Source organism: Dioscorea cayenensis, chromosome 14 (genome assembly GCF_009730915.1).
Source record: "Dioscorea cayenensis subsp. rotundata cultivar TDr96_F1 chromosome 14, TDr96_F1_v2_PseudoChromosome.rev07_lg8_w22 25.fasta, whole genome shotgun sequence".
NCBI lineage: Eukaryota > Viridiplantae > Streptophyta > Magnoliopsida > Dioscoreales > Dioscoreaceae > Dioscorea > Dioscorea cayenensis.
In genome coordinates this window covers 12,858,585-12,877,235 of record NC_052484.1, presented here as the reverse complement: position 1 = coordinate 12,877,235, position 18,651 = coordinate 12,858,585, and the positions used below count along the sequence as shown (strand labels likewise).

Below are 18,651 nucleotides of genomic sequence, written 5' to 3'. Positions count from 1 at the left end.
GGAAGGGGCAGAGGCAAGGCCGGTGTGCTTGGCTGAGATTGGGCGAGAACGAGCGCGGGTTGCTTGGCCGAGGGCAAGCTTCGTGACCCTACTAATCCGAAGATGGCGACGAGAGAAGCGTGGGTGCCAGTGGGCTGCGATGGTAATTGACATGGCGAACGGATTCCTCATGTCATGGTGTCAAGACGTCGTCGGCGGGCCGATGACATTGAAATTCAATGATGAACCTCAATATTCCACTTTGGTTTTGGGGATGAAACTTAAGTTGGAAGTTTAAAAACAGTGTGGGCTAAAGAAGACGTTCTTTAGAATCTCCGTGTGGAAAAACCGACTAATGACACTAGTTTGGACATATGAGGTTAGTGTAAACCCTTAGCCCCGTTCGACGAGGGCGTCAAACTTTCTCTAGTGGGGGTGGTTTGTAAGGGTTTTACCTTATGCGCTCGGTGGAGGATGGTTCCATGCCGAGAGAGGATGAAGCCAAGATAGGTAAAAATCCGAGTCCAAACAAGGCACTAGTCGTCCGGTGACTTATATGCGGATAGCGGCCGCATATGATCAAGATCCCTGCTAGGGGTGGCGAGCGAGGGGTGCGCAGGCATGGTGTCACACATCACCGAGAGCTCGCTAGGCAGTACGCGGGATCATGATCAAGGGACCGGGATGATCAATTGATCACAGATATTTGGCTAAGCATGGGCCAAATAAGCCAGATCGGCGTTAGTATCGGTGGTACGGTCGATCAGCAGATTGGGCGGAGCAGGAGCTCTTAGCCAGCCATGAGCCAGCGTGACGCGAGGCGCGAGGGCACTATCGAGGGTCTATACCGAGAGGAACGGCCGAGTGCCAGACTAACTACCGATGGGCATCAGCACCCGTGAGCTGATAGGTACTCGCTACCGGTAGAATGGGGCACGTCGGCAGGGTGATACCGAGACCATTACCGATCATGTGAACAGTACCATGGGGCGGCACTGTAGCATGATCCTGATGGCGGCCGGCTGAGTCTAAGGCACTGTAGCAGTGTGTTTTCTGGCACTGTATCACTTTGCTTGTTGTGATGGGACAACTAAGCCAATCATGGTCGTTGGATCAAGGGTCGGTTCCCTTATCCTTTGAGAGGGTTTGGTTATAAATACCCCATCTCCTTCCTCTTGTAAGGACAACTAGAGACCTGGTTAGAGTTTGGCTTCACTAAGGGGTAAAGCTAGCTCTTTGGGCTTTGTTCACCTTCATTCCTTGGGGGAGTGAAGGTCTTGGCTGTGTCAGTTGGCTCATGGTGTATCTCGGATCCACTTCTATTGAGAGTTTATCTTTTCTCTCTAGTTTCTTGTCTTGAGTTGGTTTCTTCGGATACCCTTGGTGTGGTGTGCGGTTAGATCTTCCTGAACCCTGATCATAATGTCTTTGATGATGCTTGCATGCTTACTTGCCTTGTTTACTTGATAGGCTTTGTTGCTTGCTTGTTTCTTGGGCTGTTTTGGCTCCAGGTTCTTGGAGGCTGGCTCGGCGCCTTGGTGGTGTGACGAGCACCGCACGGTGATCGTTGGTGCGATCGGGAGGGCCGTGATAATAGCCATCCCAGATATTAGAATATTGGATAGTTCGAGTTAAGAAGTGTGAGTTTGCCACCAAGGAAAAAGGAGCTTTGACTTCTAGGAAGAGAGTCTAAGACGGACTCCTACTATAAATGCCTCCTAATCCTGTTATTGCATGCCTATGCTTGAGATAGGGACCCTAAGATAGGTCAAAGTAAAAAGACTTGTTTAGTAGTTTAGAGTTAAAGTCATGTCTTTCTCAAGAAGTTATCCCAATTAGTAGAATATAAGCATGTTTTCTATAGGTTGATGGATAGACGTAACAGATCCTAATCGGAGGAGCATGAGCTTAATAATATGGAGATTTTCACATCCTCTCTCCAACATGATAAAGAGAGATAGAAACCATCCGCATCTCGAACACTTTTAATTTTCAAAAAAAATTTAAAAATTTATCAAAATTTCAAAGCATCCATAATTTTTAAAAAAATTTATTTTTAAACCTAAATTAAAATTGTAAAAATTATTTTTTTTTATCATGCGTAAACCTTAATGCTAGAGGTATTTTTAATATTATATTGAAATGTTGAGAGTAAAGGAACAGGACAAAAAAGAAATAAAAACACAAAAACTAAAAAAAAACTGAGATATTATATATGATCATAATGTAACATAAAGGAGCAATTTAATATTTTCCCTTATTTTATTTGTAATAACCACATTTTTTTAAGATATGCATATGGGGCATTTATGAAAAAATATAACTCATAATCCCAAACCCTTTCACATTTTATAAGTCATTTATTTGTTAAACACGTCTCAACCTTGTTAAATATTTTAATAAGTAAAAAGTATACATATTTAAGATACACTTATATAGAATAAACACAACCTAATTAAATTTTAATAGACAGATATTTTAAATTTTGGAAAAAAAATATTTTTTAAAAAAATAATAATAGAAAAAAATTAAAGAAAAAAAAAAGATTGAGCTTGTGGAGGTGTTGATACATGTAGAGTGTCTAAATGTGCATGCTTTCTTGTATTATTTTATGATGGCCAGATGCCCATTATAGGCTTAATTCATTATATTTTTATCTATAAGTCATGAAAGAGGCTATTAAGGCTCGAGAATGCGATGTGAAATGTTTTCAAGACAAAAACCGGCATGTTTCAAAGAGAGATACTATAATACCGCAAGTAATTTTGTGTGGGTTGCACAGTAGATAATACTGAACAAGCTGAACGATGTGCGGAACGAGTTGAAAGGTGTGCAGGCACTTGTGTGCCATCACGGGAGGCCACACGCATCATCAGGGTTGCCAGATTCAAGTTTTAACACTCCATCTGGGCTCCTATACGCCCACACATGACCCCGCACCCGTCAGACTATAAATAGACCCTTTTAGGGCTTTTTAAAGGGAGCCTTGGAAGCCATAGCCGTCGGCAACTCTTCGAGAAAGTTTCTAATTGTTTAGATGTGATTTGAGCATGATTGCAAGGAAGAGAGGTTAGATCATGAAGATTTAACGCCGGAGAGCAAGCATCTTTTAAGATGGGCGCATTTTGCGTGGGATAAGGGCGGCATCCTTAGGTTTTTTTTTTTTTCTCTTCTTACCATCATCTTTATTAAAGGGGGAGTTTAGACATGTTTTCCTTATTCTTAATCATGCTCAATTTTGTTCATTTAGAGTTTATGTTGAACTAAACCCCCAAAGCTATTAGATGTCAGTGAAGGGTGAACATGTGATTGTTGGATATTTTGATTTTATTAATGCATTGTTATTTGTTTGAGATTTAATCTGTAACACTTGTATGCCTTTGATTACATTATGGAGAACTCTGTAATTCATATTTGAATTGTGTATTTCAAGAAAGTGTTTCCTTTACACTAGAACATGCATAGATTGACAAGGTTTTGAGGTGTCGGCATAATTGAGAACTCAGGTGTCAAAAAACCCTCCTCTTTAGGAAATCCTTATGATAGAGACTTCTAGAATGTAATGCAATTGTAGGAGAGTTAGTTATAAATTTATTTAAGCACAATCTAGCATGGGATTAGGAGATAATCATGAAGGTGTTCGGGTTAATTCATCTTTGAGATCTCACGATCCAAATATAACTTTGCAATACTAACCATATATCTTGATTACACTAGTAGTCCTAAAGGAATCCACATATGAGGGCCATCATCTCCCATTAATTTTTCCTCTAGAGATTGTGCCTTGGCTTGAAGCTTCTAGTTCTTAATTTCCTTAGTGTAGGTTCAAAACAACCCTTAAGTCATGAAGGCTAGAAAGTTGGTGAAGAGTGAGTAACAGAATTTCCTTAATTGACCCTGAGAAATACAATCATCATACTTTGGCACGAGGTGTTATTTGACAACTTGTGTCTTTGTGGGGGGCAATTCTTCACTTTCAATATGAGAAAACTAAAAAAAAAAATTTCAACTAATAATATAAAAATTTGGAAAACAAAGTTTGTTTATATTAATATAACAATCATCATAGCAATAGTTTAGTAGTAAAAAAATTTTATTTTTATGTTGGAGGTTGACCGTGCAACCCTCTCCCGATGCATCGTTGAGTAAACGTAATTAAAAAGACGTGAAGGTGGTTTGTCTATATCATATTATATAATGATGGTCTTTCAAAATTTGAGTTTATAAAATTATTATTAAAATAAATCTAAAGATGAGGATTTAAAAAAATAAAGGGCCTAAAGTAATTGCTTCATTGACCTTACCTTTACCTTTGAGTTGATGTTGTTCTGATTTATAATTATAAAAATATAGATAATATTTTATAATTAATTGATTCTAAGTTTTAAATTTTAATTAATTGTAACAAAATATAATTAATTAAATAAACAATAGTTACTAAATCCCATATCATGAACATATATAGACATACATCAGAACACACAGTCTTCAATCATAATTGGCTTTGAACTAATAACACAAGAGTACAGTGATAACAAGGAAAGTTGCAAAACACACTTGAACAAATAACACACACAACTCTACTACAATAATAGCGATCACAAACAGGACAGATGTTAACACATATCAAACCTCTACTCTGTCACATGCCTATTGGCGTTGTCCATCACGATTCCTTTTCTCAACAGCTGCACCATATTGAAGAACTGCATGAGCATCGTCATAATTTGTTGCCATATCTCCCAGTACTCCATACCACCTACGCAGTTGCAGTATGTTACGTGGTTCAATATGGTACCATTCCATATAGATATCTTGAAGCTTAGATGCAACGATTGTGCTGAAGGCTCTAGTGTTCATGCTCACCACTAGGTGAGTATGAGGCACTAAGACATGTGCTCGGGGTTCCACATTAGGTTGGTTCATCAGTGTGGAGCTCGGGGTTCCTTGTGATACCTCCTGAGCTAAATTTGCTTATCACCAACAGTGGCAACAACACTAACTATAGTAGTAGCAGCAACTCGAGTTTCTTCTTCTTCCACCCTCCTTTGCTCCTCCAATAGGTACCTCTCCACTCTCTGTCTTCTGGTCCTTAATGAAGCTGGTCCACATTGATGTCTGGATGCCATGGCTCTCACAACGATATGCAAAAGTGACTGGCTCTCCAAGTGATTAAAATAATTGAACACATATTCAGTTTTTCTTAATTTAAAGCCAAGTCCCAGTAATGTAGGCCAAGTAATTTACACCTACAATTTGCAAGTAGGGGGTCAAAGAGTCTGTCAAGTCAAATCGTTTTACTGAGCTTCCATGCTATGGATAGCATCCAGTGGCTTTTCACATCGAGGCACATATCACAAGGCTTATTTTTGACTCATCGAAAACGTGTCGATCTCTAATTATTTTCAAGCTGATTCAGGATCCATTTGGAATCCAAACATTTATTATTTCCTTTAAATTTATTTTATTTTATTTTAAAAACAATCATTAAATTTTAGTTTAAAATTGATGTTATTTTGAAAGCAATTAATAATATATTTGTAAAATATGGAAAAATATTATTATTAAATAAAGCAATCAATAAACTTTTAAAATGAATAATAAAAATATAAATTTCAATAATATATTACTATTACATTCATATTAAATATATACTTTCACAAAATGGAATATATGGGTTCGAGGATTTTGGCGTTTTTTTTTCTCTTTTAAACTCGGGTCAAATGTATATATTTTTAAAATATTGTAAAAATAATATTAATAAAAACATATGAGTGAAAATTATTTATAAATAAGATATTTACAATTCGTGCAAATATTTATAAATTGTTTATAATATATTTGATTTATATATTTAAATAGAATTAAATATAATTAAAACAAAATTTGGTGATAATCCAAAATTTTAGTTGGTGATAATAAAAATTTCGTTGGTGATAACCCAAAAATTCTATTGGTGATATTACAACTTTTTGTTGGTAAAAGTGATAAGTTCCGTTGGTGATAATATAAAATTTAGTTGGTGATAATACAACATTCTATTGGTAATAGTACCAAATTCCGTTGGTGATAATGTAAAAAATTCTGTGGATAATAATACCAAATTCCATGGGTGATAATAAGAAATTCCGTTAGTGATAATATAAGAATTTCATTGGTGATAGTAAACAATTTCGTTGGTAAAAGTGCTTAATTCTGTTGATAATAATATGAAATTCCGTTGGTGATAACATCAAATTTCATAGGTAATAATCCAAAATTTTCGTTGGTGATAATACTAAATTCCGTTGGTGATAGTCAAACATTCCATTGGTGATAATACAACATTTCGTTGGTGATAGTACCAAATTCAGTTGGTGATAATCCAAAAATTCCGTTGGTGATAATACTAAATTCCATGGGTGATAATAAGAAATTCCGTTGGTGATAATACAAGAATTCCGTCGGTAATAGTAAACAATTACGTTGGTAAAAGTGCTCAATTCCGTTGGTAAAATAATGAAATTCCGTTGGTGATAATACCAAATTCAGTAGGTAATAATCCAAAAATTCCGTAGGTGATAATAGGGGTGGTAATGAAGCGGGGAATCCTCGATCCCCGCGGGGACCCGACGGGGATGGGGATTCCCCCTGAATCCCTCCCCCATCCTCGATCCTAAATGGGGACGGGGGCGGGGAATGCCCTCCCCGACCCGTGGGGATCCCCGACCCGATTAAAAAATATATACATATATATATATATATATAGTGTGTATATGTATGTATAATTTTTTTCAACATTTAAAAATTCAATGGCTTAGGTAATAATATAAAAAACTCTAATTTTAATTTAATTGCACTAATCACATAAACTATTTATTTTAAACTAATAATAATTAAAATTAGATATGAGAGCCCTATGTTAAGTAGTTTTGATTTTATCATAATTTTTTGTATATATTTATATTGAATAGTTTTTATATTCCAATATGTAATAATATTTTTACAAATAGAGAATCCCCATGGGGATCCCCGCGGGGATGGGGATGGGGAAGAAATTCCCCCATCGGGGAATCGGAGATGGGGAATCCCCATCCCCGCCATTGACGGGGACGGGGACGGGGAGGGGCATCCCGCCCCCCTCTCCGCCCCGTTACCACCCCTAGGTGATAATACTATATTTCGTTGGTGATAGTAAAAAATTCCATTGGTGATAATTCAAGATTCTATTACAAATATATTAAAAAAATATTTTAAAGCTTAAGAAAAAATTAATAATGTTCACCAATGGAATTCCAACAGAATATATCAGCGACAGAATATTCCGTTAGTGATAATATAATATTCTGTCACTAATGTCTTGGTAGGTGTCAAATCCTTTCCATTAGAATTCAGTCACAAAATCCATTGGTGATATTAATTTTCACCCACGGAAAAATTCCGTTGGATATATTTCGTCCCTAATGCCCATGTTTTCTTGTAGTTATTGTCAAAATAAAGAAGAAAAAAACATAAACTACTAATATAGTTAATTTTCAAATAATGCCCACCAAATCCATAAAATTTTCCACCTCTACAAAAATACATCCAAAATATTCATTGTTAATAAATTGAAAAATGGTTATAATATATTTTAATATATAAAAACAAAAAATGACAACAATTATGCACTACTAAACACAAGAAACTTGGGGTCTTAGCAAAAATTCCATGCATATAAATTAGCATGAAAATGTATGCTCAATCTCACCCCAACCTAATTTTGAAAGTTTAATCCCAACATGGTTTAACTCAAGAATAAAATCAATCTAAAACTTCGTAAGAAAAATTTATGGCTCCATTTTAATTTGCATTAAACAATAAATAATATTATAGTTTATTTTTAAATGAAAAATTATTCTTCATAGAAAATTTAATTTATGTTATCATCCATATAATACTTGATAAATAAGTAGAAGCAAAAAAAAATAAAAGATTAATGCTTTATTTATTAATTGTTCATTTTATAAGTCTACGAAGAAACTCATACTCAAACTTAAATTAACAAGTACAGAATAGTTAAAGATACCTAGTCCATGATAATTTTCCTCATTGATTGTTTTTTATGCTCATAGCAATGCTATTCAAAAACAATTAGTAAATCTTTACTCTTTACTAATCCACAGGTGACAATCTTCTTCGGAGAACCTTTAGTGGTGATAAAATTACAAAGCATATATATTTCCCGGTTTCATTAATTTTGAGTTATTATGTGCAAATTAAATTCCTCCATCATTTAGCATAATAATTTCTTTTCTCTGATGCAAAAAAGATATCATCAAACCAACACTACAAAATTATGCCCTTGTACAAATCATACATAGCCTTTTGGTACTAATCATTAATGTTAATTCCAATATCTTATTGGCCAAAAAATGCACAAATGTTCCTATCCGCTAGATTATGTTTCTTGACTCAAGATTCCAATAATTAGTTTTCCTTCGGTGAAATAGTTAAACGATTTTGTTATTTTTAATGATAGATTCATTAGCATATAAATTTGAAGTAAGAACATATATTTTTTTTTGTAGTAGTGAGCCAATATATTTTATCTTTAAAAATTAATCACAAGTCAAGAAATTAATTTCAATTTATTTAAAATAATTATTTCCAACATATACCATGTTTCAGAACGATTCAATAGATTTTTTACCTAAATTTCATGAATCATAAATAAAATAATTTTTTTATCCACTGTGCATAAATAATAAAAAAAACATATACATAATTTTCTTTTAAAAATAACTTTTGCACCTTAGTAAACTTTCAGTTAAGTCATATGGATCTTTTGGTTTAGTGACACTAAGTATTCATTGAAAGGTGTTTATGTCCTATTGAGGAGGTGGGTTCGAATCTTAGCTCACGTAAGGTAAGAGCATATGTATAATGGAGGATTAACTCCATAATTTTGTACGTCTTCGACATGGCTTATTAAAAAAAATTAAAAAAAAATAAACTAAATTTTCTTTTAAAAAAAAAAAGATATAACCTTAATTGAAGCTTTGCACATTATCTTTATATATTGGCTACACCACTGCTTAGGATTTGGCTTTATTTAAAGTGGAGAATTAATTCGTCATTGACTAAAAATAAAGGTTATTAATCATTACCAAGAGCATGCGGATTCATGTCCATTTTTACAATGTCAATGCTTTATTGACCACTTAAATCAAATAATTAAAGCCAAATTAATAAATCAGGCTCCCTCTTATATCCCTTTACTCCATATTTTATTTTACCAATAATAATAATAATAATAATAACAATAATAATAATAATAATAATAATAATAACAACAACTATTATTGTACAAAACCTAGAAATCTCCCCAACTTGGCGATGAAAGGACCAAAACACTTCGTTTTTTTGGTTTTCAACTCAATTATTTAGGTTAATGGCTGAGCTTATGGCCCTTTGGAAAATATAAAAAAAATTATGTATATGAAATAATTTAAGAAAGGACATGTGCAAATTTTACTTAAATTGAATTAAAATTATAATTATTGAAATTTTTCTGGTACAGTAAAAAATTATATAAATATGAGGAAACACTAATTGCCCATAAATTTCCTTTTAATGATGGAAATTTCATAATGCAGTTTTTATTCTTTCATAAGCCAATATAATCTAATAAAATTACATAAATTAATGAAAATATGGACTACGGCAACGTCATTTGTGTAAATAAGAAGATGATTCGAATTTGATTAAAATAGACAACGCCATAAATTAAGTTGGATTATATTAAGCAAAATAATTTATTATAAAAATATTTTAATAAATATTTTTTTATTGAAATTTTTGTGAAAAATAGTGTTTGACTAATCACATTAAAATACATTTATAATAATAATATTCATTGATTATGTCTATTGTAGAATAAATGCTTTATGAAATAACTGTTAAAATCAAGTAGTTGTTTTAACTATTAACTTCTCATTTAATATACAACTCATTTCCTTGACAATATCTCTAATCTTTGTCCGTTGGCTCTAAATTCTTACCACTTGAATCCCTCTTATTTCAATATGGATTTATATTTTTAAAGGAATGTCAACAAAGTGAAGATATTAGAAATAATTGAGTATGGAATATGACATTCAAGTGTATATATATGTCATATCATAAAAACCAGAATACTATATCTAATGTTCTATTAATTAAATAATTAATATCGGAAGCTTGATAACTTTATCTCCAGCCATAGCGAATTAAACCTTCCAATGAAAAGACTAACAGCCCGTTTGGATGAGGGCAATGAAGCCCTAGGTATGGGCTTCATTACCCCCACTAATTTAAACCCATGTTTGGGTAGATTTTACTGTTGACAGATTCCCAAATCCATGGCATGTGATGTCCTTGTTGAGGCCTTTGACATTACTTTGCAAAATGGGGGTAATGCCAAGCTTCAGGTTGAGTTTCTCAATTTTGCCCTTTCTTTTTATCATCCATTCTCCTCTCCGGCTTCATCCCTAGCCTCCTCAAGTCGACCGTTGCGGCTACTTGAACGTCATCACCTCCCCTCCGACCTCCTCACAGGCCCCATCCTCGACTAACTCTCGATCTCCTTGTCGGCCCTCTCCCCACTTCAACGTCTCCAACAATTGTCTCTAAGGGCCCATCCCTTCTCTTCTCTCCAACCGTTTCAATGGCAGCTCTTCCACCGGAAATCGCAGCCTTTATGGTTTCTCTTTGCCACCCTTGCTGAGCTTGGATCTCAGCTTCACCACCATTTGCATTTGCCTACCGGTCGCTAAGAATGAAGGTATGATCTCTCATCTCATGCCTAATTATTGATTTCCATCTTTTCTTTCCCAAAAATCTCATCTTTCTTCTTCTTCTCCACTACTAACAATTTCTATTTTAATTAATGTTTTTTTGTTTAAAAGCAAGCTTCTTATTAATGCATATGTATACCAACTATAATGAATTTTTATCTAGTTGCTTAGTCTGTGATTTGTAGAGCTTCTTATTGAGTTATTGTTCTTTGATTTTTGTTTCCTTTGTCTCCCTGTTTTTTTTTAATATTCATTTTCTTGATTTTTAGAAGAGAACCTAACGAACGGCACCGGAGAAGAAGCTAGTTGAAAAAGTTTAGGTATGTGCTCTTTATCCATTTTAATCTCATCGTCTCATAGTTTCTCTTTTTTTTCCCTTTTTCTGTTTTTGTGCTGATTTTGTATTATTTTTAATTTTTTCATGTTACTATATTATTCATGTTTGTAACGTTTCTAGATTGCTAGAAAAAGATATGTATGTTTGTTGAGATTTTGTTCTTGGTTGTTCATCTAAGAAAAATATAATATATAACAAAATACTTCATGGATAGTTAAGTTTATCAATGAAATATTAATTTCTTTTAACTACTAAAAATCATTAGTTGACAATTTTTCCTTCATCTCTATGGTCAAGATAGGATACTCACCATTAAGTGTGATTCATCTTTTTGTGCTGATTTTGTAATTTTTTTTTTTATGTTATTCACATTATTCATGTTTGTATCTTTTGTAGATTGCTAGAAAAGATATGTATGTTAATTTGTTGAGATTTTGTTCTTGGTTGCTCATCTAAGACAAATATAATATATAACAAAATACTAGATGGATACTTAAGTTTATCAATGAAAGTATTAATTACTTTAAATGATAAATTCATTAATTGACAATTTTTTTCCGCATCTCTATGGTTAAGATAGGATACTCACTATTGCGTGTGTTTCATGTTTTTGTGCTGATTTTGTATTATTTTTTTTTCATTTTATTCACATTATTCATGTTTGTATCTTTTGTAGATTGCTAGAAAAGATATGTATGTTTGTTGAGATTTTGTTCTTGGTTGTTCATCTAAGAAAAATATAATATATAACAAAATACTTCATGGATAGTTAAGTTTATCAATGAAAAATATTAATTTCTTTAACTACTAAAAATCATTAGTTGACAATTTTTTTCCTTCATCTCTATGGTCAAGATAGGATACTCACCATTAAGTGTGATTCATCTTTTTGTGCTGATTTTTGTAATATGTTATTCACATTATTCATGTTTGTATCTTTTTGTAGATTGCTAGAAAAGATATGTATGTTAATTTGTTGAGATTTTGTTCTTGGTTGCTCATCTAAGACAAATATAATATATAACAAAATACTAGATGGATACTTAAGTTTATCAATGAAAGTATTAATTACTTTAAATGATAAATTCATTAATTGACAATTTTTCCGCATCTCTATGGTTAAGATAGGATACTCACTATTGCGTGTGTTTCATGTTTTTTTGTGCTGATTTTGTATTATTTTCATTTTATTCACATTATTCATGTTTGTATCTTTTTGTAGATTGCTAGAAAAAGATATGTATGTTTGTTGAGATTTTTGTTCTTGGTTGTTCATCTAAGAAAAAAATATAATATGTGACAAAAATACTTGATGGATACTCAAGCTTATCAATGAAGATATTAATTACTTTAACTAATAAAATCATAAGTACTAGTGAATGTGCTTCATGTCTTTGTACATTTCTCATAATCTTATTATGTATTTTTTTTTTATTTGGACAATATAGAAGGACTCATATGGACAATATGGACAATATGGAAGAACTCAGACTATATTATTTTATGTCCATATGTTATATTTTCCTACTGAATGTCATGATTGCCGCATATGCAATAAAGCAGACCACTATACAAAATAGTATGGTCCAACACGAGATTGAGACGACATCTATTAGGCGCCGCAAACAATATGAATACTTTCGTCGACTGGTATACGAAAGCGATATTCAGTGTATTGATAAACTACGCATGGATCGCCAATGTTTCCATAGTTTATGCCAATTGCTAACTATTACTGGTGGTTTGCGTGGTACAAGAAATGTTTTGGTTGAGGAGATGATCGCAATATTTTTGAATATTGTGGCACACCATGTCAAGAATAGGGTAATTAAGTTTGATTTCGTCCGATCTGCCAAAACAGTTAGTCGGCATTTCCATGCCATTTTAAAGGCTATCACTCTTTGTCATAAAGTGTTATTAAAGAAACCAGAACCTGTCCTCGAGGATTCAATTGATTTTCGGTGGAAATGGTTCAAGGTAATAATTCAAACCCACATGTTTTTAATGAAATAATCATAGCAATGGTTAGTAAGTAATAACCTTTTTGTTCCCAACGTAGAATTGCCTTGGAGCACTAGATGGAACACATATCAAAGTAAATGTGCCTAAAGCTGATCGACCAAGATATAGAACAAGAAAATCAGAAATCACCACTAATGTACTCGCTGTTTGTAGCCAAGATATGCAATTCATATATGTCTTATCTGGTTGGGAGGGCTCGGCGCATGATGGTCGAGTTCTTAGAGATGTGGTTACAAAACCTAATGGATTGAAGGTTCCAAATGGTAAATAAAATTTACTCTCATTACTTTTCTAATTTATTATTAATAACCAAATGGTTCCTTAAACCATTAGCTAATGACATGTACTCAATTGTATGTTAGGTTTTTACTATTTGGTTGATTCTGGCTATGCAAATTGCCCTGGATTTCTTGCACCTTTTCGAGGGCAACGTTATCATTTGAGTTCTTGGGCAGATGGACGTCAACCTCTCACGGCTCAAGAGTTTTTTAATATGAAACATGCTAGTGCGAGAAATGTAATAGAGAGAACTTTTGGTCTTCTAAAAATTCGATGGAAAATCCTTGCGAGTCCAAGCTTCTACAATATAGCAACTCAAAGGCGCATAATTAATGCATGTTGCTTATTACACAACTTCATTCGGAAAGAGATGGAAGAAGACCCTGCGGAATCTGAAATTGACAATTTAATGTTAGGGGAAAACACAGAAGATGATGTTGACAACATCACAGCTGTTGATCCAACAGATGAATGGACCCAATTTAGGAATGACATGGCAGTGGACATGTTTAATACATGGCGATCAACTTGATTTTGATATTTAATATATATGTACTCAAAACTAAACTTGTGATGTGGTGATCTTTCTAGTAATTGATTTTCGATAATTATTATCTATGTATGTGTAATTCACGACTTTTTCTATGTCGTGTTTGTGGTGTTTGTACTCGATAATTTGTCTCGTATGTATTGAAGAAGAAAGCAAAGGTTAACTTGTCTGAATGTTATCTTCTGTGATTGAGTTAATGTTAACTTGACTGAATTTTCTTCTTAAAAGTCACATATTCTCAGGGCCTTGAAGCTTAAGCATTGTATAAATTAAATTTTTCAAATCGAAGTCTTTTTTTAGATCAATGCCCTTAATTGTGATCAAATCTTGTGTATCTAGCTAATTTGGATATCATAGTCATGTTTAGTTAAAATTTTAAGATGATTATGTTTTAATATCCTCTTCAGTTTTTCCTGATGAGGAGAAGATGACATGAACAATGGGTATTGGGTTTTGTTCCCTAGTGTAAATATCAAAGTAAATTCAAAGGAGGTATAAATTTGAAATTTATTATTTGCATTTCACGTGTAAATTTGAAACCTTTTTGATGTTGTATTTTTTTCCTTGTATTTTTTTTTCTTTATAGATGTTGGTGAAACCTTTTTGATGTTGTATTTTTTTTCCTTTATAAATGTTGGTGAAACCTTTTTGTTGTTGGTTAAATTCATTATTTTTTTTTAAATTTGGAACATGCCATTTTTCTTGATGGCCTGCCATTTTTTTTTGTTGGATTTAGTAATTTATGCTTTGAGCATGAGCTAAAAGAAGATTTGTGCATATAACTTAAATGGCTAGTAAGTGAAACGGTATAATGTGTTTAAATTTTTAGGACCTATTTCTGTACTTTATTTTTATGTACTGATGATGCATTGTAATCTGGCTTGCAGATTCCAGATACTTATCTTATATGTCATAGTGATTAGAAGACAAAAACCATCATTATTGTGGAGATAAAGCATCACTTCGCAATACTGAAACCCTAATCTACAGAGGAAAATGAAAAGGTATCCCTTTGCTTGTGTCGGTTGAGTAATGGTGGAAAGATGGACCTTTTTTTAATGCAATTGAACATACTTACTACCAATCTGCACATCATTGCTGAAGTCCTTATCTTTATGGTTTCAATATATTAAAAATTGGTGCGCTTGATGATTCAGTAATTATAATATCCCATGGTTGATATTTTGTATGTGGTTGTTGACTAGAATCAATGGGCTTGTCTCTTGTTTATGCACATCAATTATTTATCTCATTTTACAACTCACAAAGAAGTCTTCAACTCTGAGGTGTTGGGATTTTGTACTTGTTAATTTTTTTTTTTTTATCTTGGATGTAGAGTAAAAGTAACTTCTCTTGTTGATCAGAAAAAATAAAATGATTACATGTTGCCTTTTTTTCCTTTCCGACTAGTCAATTTTTAGCCAACTGTTGACAACTAATATATATGTGGCTTGTACACTACTATAAACTAGCATTTCTCATTTGTTGTATGTAAGATGTCAATATAAGATTTCCTGACTTAGTTATATCCCATATGTATACGGTGGGTATTTCCTGACTTATTATTTTCAGGTTTTTCAAGAATGGATACTGGAGAATCTCAACATAGGGGAAGGGGACAAAACAAACATTATTGGACTATTGAGGAAGATAAGGCCCTAATTGAAGCCTTAGTTGAGTTATCCATAGATGCTATGTGGCGGAGTGAGAATGGATTTCGGAATGGGTACTTATTTCAGTTGGAGAGAATGATTAAGGCAAAGATTCCACGAACTACACTGAAGGCCATGCCAAACATTGAGTCTTGAGTGAAATTGTTAAGGAGACAGACTACAGCTATTGCCGATCTTCTATGCATAAGTGGCTTTGTTTGGAACCATGAAAATAGCACAATTGAGTGTGAGAAAAGCTCATATGACGAGTATGTCAAGGTAATTATAATTAAATTTCATATTAACTAAAGGTCTTTATTTGTTGCTTTTGATGTTAACTTTCTTAATTATTATCATGTAGAATCACAAAGAAGCTGCCGGCCTTTATGGGAAATCTTTTCCCTTTTTCAATGAACTTGCTCCGGTCTTCACAAAAGATCGAGCTCATGGTAATGCAAGAGGTGATTTGGGAGATGATGCAACTCAGTATATGCATGAAAACACTAGTTTTGAGGAGAATACGAGCCCATCTCAACTTCAAGCGATGATTTTTTTGCATTCATGCAAGAACCTATTGATCCCTCATCACCCATGACTTGAGAAAAATAATCGTCCTCAACATCTAAACGCCGAAAAAAAAAGGGTCTTGCCAATGACACATCGCTCGAGGTAATTTCTGAAAAAATAGCGCAATTCGTGGAGGTAGTTGGGTCAGGACTTAAGGCGATAGCAGATTGCGCGGTTCGGAACACTGAGACTGTTGCTCTCATGGAGCGTCCCCGCAAAGAGGGTCGATGAAAAAGAAGAAAGAGTTTGAGGAAAGGAAAAGATTGCTAAATGAAGTCGTCTTAAACATTGATGGTTTATCGGAGGATGATGCACTAGTTGTAATACAATTTTTGCGAAAAGATGAAAATGAACTCGACATGTTTTGGGACTTGCCAAATGACAAGAAGCTTCGTTTTTGTCGTTTGATTTTAGCGAGAATGTCATTTCACCCACCTAACATGTAAGCCACATTTGTATACATGTTTTAGGTTTGGTGATTGTGTGGTTGTGGTCTTTTGATTATGGACTTAGTTAGTACTTGGCTTATGTGGACTTCTGATTATGGACTTCGTTAGTACTATGGTATTAGTGATGTATTGTTTTATGACTACTAGGTCATGAAGTTGTATTATGATATTTTGTACTATGGTAAGTTGCTATTGTGGGTATTGGTTATTGTTACATAATTAATGTGTTTATTTTTCTCCATTCACAGATGTACTGATATATAAGAATATATGTACAATTGTCAAGGTTTTCTCATGCCAAAGCCAAAGTCCCATTTAGGAGCTATGGGAGTGATATCCATCCTATCTATTACATATAAAATATTTAATTATATTAATAATTTCATATGAGCAATAGTTGTGAAAATAAACGTGGTTAAAATGAAATAATAATTTTAAATATTCATAGATAACATTATAAAATAATTTAAACAATAATAATTATGTAAAATAATTAATTATAATAATTAAAGTGGATAATGATAAAAATAAATTATTTTTTCTAAATAATTAATTAGCACAATTATAAGATATAAATATTTATTTATATGTAGTCAATTTATATATAAAATATTATTATTGTTTTGGTTGAGGGCATTAAAGTAATTTTACATTCAATTCTTTATACGACTTTCTCTATTCCCAATATTTATTCCTTCCAACCAAACAACTTTTTCATTACCATTACCATTACTATTACCATTACCATTCCAATTCCTATTCCCACTCCCATTCCCATTCCCATTCCGTGATCCAAACGGGGCCTAAGATTTACACTTATAGAAGGTTGTGCTTCAAGAAACCAAGGACTCTTCAAATTTATCCCAATCTCTTTCTATGGAGTTGAGTATTTATGAGAACCTTAAATGGGGACATGGTCCTACTCTATATATAATTATTTCCATCAAAATTTTAACTCCACTATAAATTTTAAAGTAGATCATTGTTTAAAATACATATTGGGACAAATATAGGACTCAAATGATAATATTATGACCACTATGGTTATTTAAATTTGTTTAATTTTAAATTATCATAAAGGTAATTTAAAATCCAAATTAGATTTAAACTAACATTCTCTCACTTAGCCAAACATTAATCATAAGTGACTTAATAACCACACACATTAATCCATAAAATCCTTATGCTTGCATTAAATAAATCAATTACAAGAATTATAGTGGTAAGTCATAAATACTAATCGAGTATTACCTTCCATTTATTAGATGCAATCCCTATGGTATTTCAACATAAGGAATAAGCCAAATGCTAATTTCGTCCCAATGAATAAATAAATATGCATACTTAATAATTGTCATTCTCAAATTTAATATATACATTTGACGAGAAAACAAATAAACACTCAAGAGTTTCAATAAAGATGTGTTCAATCTAATATAGTATATCAAATAAAAGTTTACAGAAAATAACCAAGTACTATCTATTATGCATATGATCTTTATAGAACTTAAGTGCATGCATTTCGTTTAAATGATTGGTAGCCATCAATTCAGTGGTGTTTATATATATAATACATGTCTTAATTTAAAAAAAAAAAAAATATTCAAATCCCTTGATAAACTGAGAGCATCGATCTCGAGTTGATCTAATATATATATATATATATTCAAATCTCAGACCAGCCGAGAGCACCGATCTCAAAGCGGTCTAAAATACACAAATATCTCTGGATCGGCTGAGAGCACCGATCTCGAGACGATCCAAAATATCCAAACTACACAAATCTCAGGATCAGCCGAGAGCACCGATCTCGAGGTGATCCAAAATATTCAAAATACACAAATTTCAAGACCAGCCGAGAGCACCGATCTCGAGACGGTCTAACATACACAAATCTCAGGATCAGCCGAGAGCACTGATCTCGAGGCGATCCAAAATATCCAAAATATTTAAAATACACAAATTTCAAGACCACCCGAGAGCACCGATCTCGAGGCCGATCTCGAGGCGATCAAAAATA

General features: G+C 33.0%; 1 protein-coding gene and 1 pseudogene across 1 annotated transcript; both read left to right on the top strand.

Moving 5' to 3' along the window:
- The first annotated feature begins 10,597 nt into the window (after nucleotides 1–10,597).
- On the top strand, nucleotides 10,598–16,210 carry LOC120276144 (annotated as a pseudogene).
- LOC120276023 (protein ALP1-like) lies at nucleotides 13,103–14,018 on the top strand. Its single transcript, XM_039282770.1, has 2 exons — nucleotides 13,103–13,397; nucleotides 13,497–14,018. Exons 1-2 carry the CDS (start codon nucleotides 13,295–13,297, stop codon nucleotides 13,943–13,945), a joined length of 552 nt encoding a protein of 183 aa, XP_039138704.1. The 5' UTR covers nucleotides 13,103–13,294; the 3' UTR covers nucleotides 13,946–14,018.
- Nucleotides 16,211–18,651: the final 2,441 nt, after the last annotated feature.